The sequence below is a fragment of the Carassius auratus genome, chromosome 45, assembly GCF_003368295.1.
Source record: "Carassius auratus strain Wakin chromosome 45, ASM336829v1, whole genome shotgun sequence".
Lineage (NCBI taxonomy): Eukaryota > Metazoa > Chordata > Actinopteri > Cypriniformes > Cyprinidae > Carassius > Carassius auratus.
In genome coordinates, this window is record NC_039287.1 from 1,703,284 (window position 1) to 1,712,971 (window position 9,688).

Sequence of the window (9,688 nt, forward strand, 5' to 3'; positions counted from 1 at the left end):
GACTAGTCTTTAAAAGATAGTTATATAATTTTTTACTTCTAGTTTGCTCTTAAATTTTTTATATCAGTTACAAAAATGTAGATTGGTTTAATTTGAATGGAAAAGTAAAACTGGTGACCTCCTGTCTAATGCTAATTGGTCAAACTAGTTCTTAAGGCACAGTCTCAACATAGTGGCTACACTGTTAGACTTTTTATCGTATTTTTGCGGTAACTTACTGGCAGCACTATTGCCAGTAAGTTACTGTAATTTCCCCTTTACAGTAGCTTACCTGTAAATGTGTTTTAATTTAATTTTACAGTAAGATGCTCTTACCGCAATTTAATTTTACAGTAAGATGCTCTTACCGCAATTTAATTTTACAGTAAGATACCCTTACCGCAATTTATTTTTACAGTAAGATGCCCTTACCGTGATTTAATTTTACAGTATGATTCAGTATTTATATTTAACATGAATGCTATTGAATTTAACAAATTCCAAAAAAAAATGACTTGAGTCCATGTACATCAACATATTGTTTATTGTGCTTCTTTGTCAAACAAATATTTTATTTTAAACAAATCATCTAATATTAAAACAAAACTAAGTTACAAAACAAATAAAATAAAATAAAAATCACAATAAAAATGCACTTCAAAACAGTTCCAAACTTCCACTCCACCAATCACGGCAGATCACTGGTCAGGTGGCATCAATTCCTTTCTGCATATGAGAAGTAGAGAGAGAAATAGGGAGAAAGGGGAAAATAAATAAATAAAGAAAACAAAACAAAACAAAACAATTACATCCTTGGAGTAACACACTCACACAGCAAGTTCTACAGATTGTAGCACCAGCACCAGATTTGGTAGCACCGCACATGTGATATAAATCTTATAAAATGCTTTGTCTCTAAGACATTCACAGGTCCCCATTGACTTCCATAGTATTTATTTTTTTCATACCATAGAATTCAAAGGACTATTTGGTTACCAACATTGTTCAAAATATAATCTTTTATGTTCAACAGAATAAATAAATTCATTCAGGTTTGGAACAACATGAGAGTGAGTAAATTACAGAATTTTTATTTCTTTAAAGCTTTCTCTTCTTTTTGGCAAAGGAATTACACGATTCTCATAAAAATTTGGAAATATTGTCGAGTTTTTTAAATGCGCATAATAGATAATAAGTAAGTGTACACTATGCAATATTTATTTATCGCTTTACATTTTCCTATATTAAAAATAGCAGAACTGTGATCCTTTCACCTAATTATCATTCTCATCTTTCTCAATCTGTCTCCACCTTTCACTTTAAAAGGTTATATCATTTGCTTTTCTATTGGTGTGTAGTTCACAGTTATCTTTTTACCTTGATTTTATTTCTTAACAGAGCTTTTTCTTTAAATATTACTTGTACTTCTACTTATGGAGATTTAGTAGTCCACTGCCACCTATTATCCCAAGAGTGCCAGTCAACAAGTCCACTTGTCCAGAGGACTTACTACTAAGCTTTGTAGAGATTTAATGGGATAGTAAAGCTATCGGCTCAAGAGCAGTGAGTGATTCTCTTTGTCTTTTGTTGTTTGACTGCAATGGCAAACAGCATCAGTATACTGTATATAGTAGAGCTGCAACTAACAATTATTTTTTCTGTCGACTAATCTAACGATTATTTTTTCGATTAGTCGACTAATCTAATGATTATTTTTTATTACAATAAATAATTAATCTAATGTTCTTTTTTTAAATTAGCTAATGAATCCTTTGGATAACTTTACAAAAAATATATAAGAACAACTTCTAATATAATATTTCAACCTTTAATCATTTCAACCTATGTGGTTTAAGTTTTACAGTATAAAATAATAAAGAGGCAGAGATCTGGAGCTGATTCGGGGTAACTCGGTGGTTTGTGACTGTTGTCTTGCGGCGGGCGGTCTTTTAAGGGGCCGTTCACATATATATCGCGTCTTTTGCGTGCCCAAGTTCGTTATTTCTAATGTATGCGCGCTCATAATGGAAGCGACGCTGTCACGAAGCGCACGCGGTGAGACGCGCTCGTTTTTTCCATGCGCGTCCATACCGCATCGAGTTAAAAACATCTAAACTTTTCAGAACGCCGCAAGCGCAAGAATATCAGACCTGAACCAGGCAGTTGGTCACCAGATCACACGGTAACCAGTTAAACCGTAACACCGGAGAGCGCCAAGATGTTTTCTACTCTGAGGTGCTCACTCATCGCAGTTGTGCTGCCGTGGTACACCATATCGGTTATGCAAAGGGAACAAAGGGCCATTTTATTTGTCCTCTGTTTAAAGTATTCCCATACTTTTGATAACAGTGGTCTCTGTTTTTGTGATAGAATGCAACTTTCTCCATTCCCAGTATGCCATTACGCAAGATATAAACAAACAGTGTGACGCGTCGACGCATTTCACACACGTTGACGTATTTTTGTAGTCGACGTAATCGATGACGTCGACGAGTCGTTGCAGCACTAGTATATAGGCTACCGTTACTTTAAGACCGAATGCACATATCCAAAATAATTACTGATATGCATCCAATTTTTTCCCTATTATTTACGTACACTTAAGACATGATTGTACACTATTCAATTTCTGGGCTTACGTGAATGCTAGTCAAGTCATGCATTTTGACACATACATATGTGTATTTGATCGGTAAAAGCACAGAACTGAAATAGGTGCTCGAGTGCTGACAGACTGTGTGCTCACTCTTCGAATGAGTGTGCACAAAGTGCTGCCTGCCAGTATGCGAGTGCTAAATTCAGATATCTTGCATGGTTTATTGCAATTTTAATAACTTACACACATTTTGGCATTTTGCCTTTTTCTCATTTACCCACATTTCTTTATCGCTCTAATGCATCAATAACTTTAAGCAGTCATAACATGCAACAAGTGCAAATAAAATGTTAATCTTCTCTGTGGTTGCATTTTACTTTGAAACCTGGATTTAAGACATTTTAACGCTGATTAAGGCCTTATCTTTTCATTAACAAATTTTAGGCAATAAGACTTTTAAAGGATCCACGGACACCCTGAGTACAGTAGGGACAAATATTTAATGGAACTGCAAAGATTGTGTACTGGTGTTTGGTGTTTGACTGATTGTGGTGGCCTGTCTGGGCCAAATTTTTGTCCCAGTCCAGCCCTGCATTAGAAACTTACCTAATTTGCAGTCTTCCATTCAAATTCCGTAAGCCTCTGCAGGAATGTTGCTACCCGGGAGTTGATGGCGGCAACTTTTCTTTGTACAGTTCCACCCGTCTTTCGGCTTGTACCAAATTTTGCAGTGCACTTTGTGCCCTCTTCAGGATTGATCCTGACAAAGAATCTAAAAACAAACACAGGTCTTAAATGTTCATATTAACACATACAGTAGTCATCTTTAAAAGCGGCCCTGTGCATTTATCGATTTTAATGACATGGAGGCAAAGAACCACCCAAAACGAAATGACCCTAAATCATTTAATGCACAGCTAGCCATGGATAATCCCGCTTATACCATGGTCATTTGCCAGCACTGAAACCTTAAAACTGTTGCTGTTTGCAGAAAGTTTGCAATATTTGACCGGAAGGGACAAAATGACGGTTACTTTCGACAGTTACGTTAGATCCAGCATTCTGCCCACTTTAAATCATACACAGAGATAAAGTAGTGCGTAACACTTTATTTAGGTAATAAATTAATGGAATAGTTATTGTTTTTGATAACAAAAAAATTTGTATTGTAATTAACAAGGTTATGACACCAACATTTTAGATACCAGTGAAATTCTCAATTACAATTTCGATACCACAACTAAAACTACTAACTAATATAAATTAAAAACAAGTTAACAGTCATTAAAGGACAAGTTCGGTATTTTCATCAATAACACAAATAGATATATACAATAGAACGAAGATACAAATTAAATAACGCTTTTAAGGGTTTTCAGGTAGGTCAATCAGTAGTTCTCAGGTCCAGAAATTAAATAAAGTAATCAAATATAAAATAACACTGCAAATTATCTAAATAAAGGTTAATCCTTATTAAAGTTACAAAAATGTTATTCAGTGAAGAGCAGTGAGTGATTTTTTTTTTTGTCTTTTGTAGTTTGATTGACAATTACTAACACAGAAAGCAGCAGGACTATTAGGCTGGTGTCACTTTAAGAGTGCGGATGCATGGATCCAATATAATGACACACATGCATTATTTCTCTACTGTTTACTTAAGCCATAACCGACTATGTTTACATTTTAATCTCCTTTTTGCATTTTAAGATAAATTTCTGTGAATTGTTCTGTTTAAGTGCAGGGAGTCATGAAAGAGAATTACTTCTATTATTTGTGTATATATATATATATATACATGGGGTGTGAATACATGATATACATGAATTTTAATTTTGGGTTAACTAATCCATAAGTAACACATTTTGTGGTGAATTACTCACCTCTGTACCATCTCCAGCGTAGTGGATGCTGACTCCTGATACTCCAGATTGAACACATAAAAGGAGCCGAAAAAGACAGCGAAAGCACTGGCAAAGTTATGAAGTTGGTTAGCTTCATAGAATACCTTCCCCTCAATGCTGACCATCCAGTGGGTTGCAAACAGCAGACTACTCCCTAAAACAAAGGCATCCTCAGCTAAATTGTTTCTTGTAATAGAATTCTCAACAATTACTTCTCATACCTAGCATGATCACCCGTGGTGTGGTAGGCAATGTCATCTCCTGCTCAACCGACATCTTGGTCGAGGTTGGCTGAAAGAAAAAAAAAGGAAAAGATTCTCAGATATTGAAAATAATTTCTATTTAAGAAAAAAAAAGATTTCAACTTAGAGTGATGGTATAAAAAATATAAAGAAAGAACTTTTACATCTCTCAAGATGAAGATGTGGTCCTCTTTCTCTTGAAAGTATTTCATTAAAAGAAGAATGGCAGCGATAGGGACCTGATGGTTGTTCATGCTTTCATGCTCCATCTCTCGTAGCAAAGCCTGGATGTCCTGGCTCCATTTTAGTCTTTGATTTAGGAAAAAGTTAATAATCCTCCTGCCCTTGGTGAGGAAAGCTTCATGGAGGCGTGTATCAATATCAATGAGCATATGAAAATGACTGCAGAGACCTCTTTTAGTGAAGAGAAATGGCCATTGCTCCTCAACTTCACACAGACTGGGAGGGGGCCATGTATTTATCATGTGCCTCTGATATATATAGGTCAATTCCATATTCCTCTCTACGTCCATTGCCTCAACAGCTGTAGGTCCTTCTGACTTGAAGATGGTTATCAAGATCTTTCTCTTGTCTTCCAATGATTCTGCCGTTTCTCCTTGTGGAAGATTAGTGGGTTGCCATTTTGTACACCCATAACTATCCACATCTGTTCTGCTTCTTTTTATGGCAGCATCATTACCACTGCTGTCATCACTGGACCTTTTCCTAGGCTGTCGGATTCGATTACTGACATTGTCTCTATTTATGTGCTCAACTCTGGTTTTAAGCTGTCTGAACAGTGAATAATAACCACACCCCAGCTGCTCACCTTCTCCAGTCTTATCAGCAAAAGTCCCAGGGTACTTGCATACAATTAATCTGGCCACTTCTGTACAAATTGCTTTACTGGGGTTTTTGCAGTGTGCTTGCATTGCTTCAACAACAACTCTAATCAGTACCCTTCTGTCCTCTGGGTGAGCCAAGCAACCTTTTTCCATTGCCTGTAACAGTCGTGCTGGCATTTTGTCCCATGGAACTTGGAAGCTGCTGATCCAGGACTTGTTTTGGTTTGAGGAAGTTTGTCGTTCAGAAGGGAGTGGAGAAATTTGTGTGGCACTGGGTGAAAATCCATCTGGCAGTATAAGTACGGGGAGTGAAACACGAGGTTCCTGACCCTCTGAAGAAGTTGAGGCCACTTGCCCATTTGCTTCTACAAAGAGAATGAAAGAGTTCCACATGAATTCCACATACACAGATACAATATTCACACATAATAAATTGCAGCAGGGCTCAACTTTAACATTGCCAGTTCCATCAACTGGACCTAGTGTCTTTCCCACTGGCATCATGCAGTCCTTATTTGATTACTTTATAAAGTACACAATGCTTGTGGCCATCATACCCCTTTAAATGAAGACAATTAAAATAGGCTTTAATTAAAGGATTAGTTCACCCCAAAATGTAAACTCTATGCAAGTAGTATTGAGAGATTGAGTATTGAGTACTAAAAGATTACTGATACTTCAAGTGATGAGATGATGTGGCTGGTTTTCTTTGTTGAAGATGAATGGGAGAATTCCACACTGAATATATGTTGGAGGACACCAGTAATATTCAGGTTAAGTATATAGGGTTTTGTTACCATGAGGGACGGAGTTCGACAAAGGAGATCGCAGGAGTTCGGCGATGGAGGACTCAGGTGTTTGGCAATGGAGGTCCCAGGAGTTTGGAGATGGAGGTCGCAGGAGTTTTTTCGATGGAGGACTCAGGAGTTTGGCGATGGAGGTCGCAGGAGTTTGGCGATGGAGGACTCAGGAGTTTGGCGATGGAGGACTCAGGAGTTTGGCGATGGAGGACTCAGGAGTTTGGCGATGAGGACTCAGGAGTGTGGCGATGGAGGACTCAGGAGTTTGGCGATGAGGACTCAGGAGTTTGGCGATGGAGGTCGCAGGAGTTTGGAGATGGAGGTCGCAGGAGTTTTTTCGATGGAGGACTCAGGAGTTTGGCGATGGAGGTCGCAGGAGTTTGGCGATGGAGGACTCAGGAGTTTGGCGATGGAGGACTCAGGAGTTTGGCGATGGAGGACTCAGGAGTTTGGCGATGAGGACTCAGGAGTGTGGCGATGGAGGACTCAGGAGTTTGGCGATGAGGACTCAGGAGTTTGGCGATGGAGGTCGCAGGAGTTTGGCGATGGAGGACTCAGGAGTTTGGCGATGGAGGACTCAGGGGTTTGACGATGGAGGTCGCATGAGTTTGGCGATGGAGGACTCAGGAGTTTGGCGATGGAGGTCGCAGGAGTTTGGAGATGGAGGACTCAGGAGTTTGATGATGGAGGACTCAGAAGTTTAGGGATGGAGGTTGAAGGAATTCGATGATGGAGGTTGCAGAAGTTCAACAAAGGAGACCAAAGGGATGTGGGATGTTCAACAAAGGAGATCAAAGGGATGTTCAATGAAGGAGATTGCAGGAGTTCAACAAAGGTATCTTCGCATAAACAAAGTATATCCACAACAGTGAATATAGTGGGTAAGTAGTCTGTGTCCATGTGAGAAGCCAGATGAAGAATTTTCAGGAGACACAGAGGTAAACTTAACAGTTCTTTATTAAAAAGTTGGAGGTGATTTGGAAGATCTACAGACAGGTGAGTGAAAGGCATAAGCAGTTGAGGACAAGCACAATGAAGAAAGTGAAAGTGAAAGTTTAGGGATGGAGGTTGAAGGAATTCGATGATGGAGGTTGCAGGAGTTCAACAAAGGAGACTGCAGAAGTTCAACAAAGGAGACCAAAGGGATGTGGGATGTTCAACAAAGGAGATCAAAGGGATGTTCAATGAAGGAGATTGCAGGAGTTCAACAAAGGTATCTTCGCATAAACAAAGTATATCCACAACAGTGAATATAGTGGGTAAGTAGTCTGTGTCCATGTGAGAAGCCAGATGAAGAATTTTCAGGAGACACAGAACAGTTAACAGTTCTTTATTAAAAAGTTGGAGGTGATTTGGAAGATCTACAGACAGGTGAGTGAAAGGCATAAGCAGTTGAGGACAAGCACAATGAAGAAAGTGAAAGTGAGTGAAAGTGACAGTGACCCATACTCAGAATTTGTGCTCTGCATTTAACCCATCCGAAGTGCACACACACAGAGCAGTGAACACACACACACACACTGTGAGCACACACCCGGAGCAGTGGGCAGCCATTTATGCTGCGGCGCCCGGGGAGCAGTTGGGGGTTCGATGCCTTGCTCAAGGGCACCTAAGTCATGGTATTGAAGGTGGAGAGAGAACTGTACATGCACTCCCCCCACCCACAATTCCTGCTGGCCCAGGACTCAAACTCACAACCTTTCGATTGGGAGTCTGACTCTCTAACCATTAGGCCATGACTTCCCACAAGATAACTGGTCCGAGGAATTTAATCTCTGGAAGAGGACAAAGAAGGTAGGCATAGGAAGGTGGGTCATCCATGTCATCCATGCTTGTTGAGGGTGTGACAGGTGAGGGGCATTAATATTCTGGTGACTGGGTATGAGTGGGTGGAGCTGAAGGTCCTGGTGCTGATGGTGTGGAGACAATTTTTAATTTTGGGATGAACTATTTAAAAAGACAGTAGTACGCCCACAAAAAAAAAAAAGCCATCGCCCTTAAGTTGTTCCAAATGTGTATGATTTTTTTCTTCTGTCGAACATAAAATTATTAGATTTTGAAGAATTGTTGGCTTCCAGAATATGAAAAAAAAAAGAAATACATTGATATATGTTTGGAACAACTTCAGGGTGAGTAAGTGACTTGAGTTAAATGATAACAGACTTTTTTCAGGGGTTACTATCTATTTAAAAACATTCTGCTGTGAATAGGATTGATAATATGCACTTACCATTTTTGAAAGCTTGGATGAGTTTTCGGCTCTGTATTGGAGTCAGAAAAAGTGTAATGTCATCGGATCCAACAAATATAAGGTCTTCTCTTTTTCTGACACCAATAACATCTATCAGGTGTGCAACAAGTGTCCTCAACGTCTCATCCTCCAGTTCAGGTAATGTCTTTTTAATTTCACATCGAAAGCTTTCAGTATCCATATCTGTAGTGATTTAGACAAAGCATATTGCATGATGCAGGGAGACAACATTTAGTCCTGAAGCTTGATATATTGGAAGAGGATAGTAATCGCACAAACTGTCAGCATGGACACACATGAATTTTTCTTCTGAATTTCCTAGGCAATGAAGTCCAAGATCAATCAAAAGCACTGACTGAAGCATGTCAACCACAAAGTGCACTTGTGTATGACTGATAAAAATCATTGATATTTTTCCAAAAATGAAGTCCTGATCTTTGGCGTTCAATGCAACAACAAACCCTTTTCTGTACTTTGTGCCTTTGTACACCACTGCTGAAACTTCAGACATGGTTTCTTTTGAAAAGCCAGCTGCCCTTACAGCCTCTTGAATATGACCACAATAAAGCTGCTCATCATATTCATTGATTTCACCAACAGCTTGAACTGTAGGGGGAAACACTGAGCCACTGCAAAGGTAGGCTTGAAGCAACTGATGCCTTTCTGCCAGAGTTTTGCATAGATGAACGAAGTTGTGGAGTTTTCTAGCACATTCCTTAAAATATGAATGTTTACTCTCAAATCTGAGGGTCCACAAACGAATAAGAGGCCCAAAGTGCAGAATAAGGTCACTGTAATGGAGTAAAAAGTGATGTTTTGGCTTCAGTGGATGGTTAGGAAAGAGGCTGCATCTCAAGTGGACATAATCTTCTGTGATTGTCTTCAGGTAAGCAATCTGATTATGGTGAATTTTGGGAGCACAAATTAGTTCAACCATCTCCTTTAGTTGAAGACACAACTGCCAGACTTGACTATCCATTGGATTATGTATCCTATTGCCAACTAACAATGGCAACATTCGTAACAGACACCAGTTCTGTGCTGCAGAGCCACAAAGCCTTTTGCCATCAGCCT

The 9,688-nt window shown here is 39.2% G+C and overlaps 1 protein-coding gene across 1 annotated transcript; it reads right to left on the bottom strand.

Moving 5' to 3' along the window:
• Positions 1-513: 513 nt before the first annotated feature.
• On the bottom strand, positions 514-9,069 carry LOC113062730 (uncharacterized). The gene is made up of 6 exons (XM_026232692.1): positions 8,594-9,069; positions 4,883-5,928; positions 4,698-4,767; positions 4,456-4,630; positions 3,182-3,347; positions 514-705 (listed from the first exon to the last, which is right to left on the bottom strand). Exons 1-5 carry the CDS (start codon positions 8,793-8,795, stop codon positions 3,182-3,184), a joined length of 1,659 nt encoding a protein of 552 aa, XP_026088477.1. The 5' UTR covers positions 8,796-9,069; the 3' UTR covers positions 514-705.
• Between the last annotated feature and the right edge of the window lie 619 nt (positions 9,070-9,688).

Excerpts from the sequence above, each read along its gene's own strand:
- LOC113062730 (XM_026232692.1), bottom strand. The coding sequence starts at position 8,795 with ATGGATACTGAAAGCTTTCGATGTGAAATTAAAAAGACATTACCTGAA. Across the intron at positions 5,929-8,593 it reads CATCCAAGCTTTCAAAAATG|AAGCAAATGGGCAAGTGGCC; the intron begins GTAAGTGCATAT and ends TTCTCTTTGTAG. Across the intron at positions 3,348-4,455 it reads ACGCTGGAGATGGTACAGAG|ATTCTTTGTCAGGATCAATC; the intron begins GTGAGTAATTCA and ends GTTTGTTTTTAG.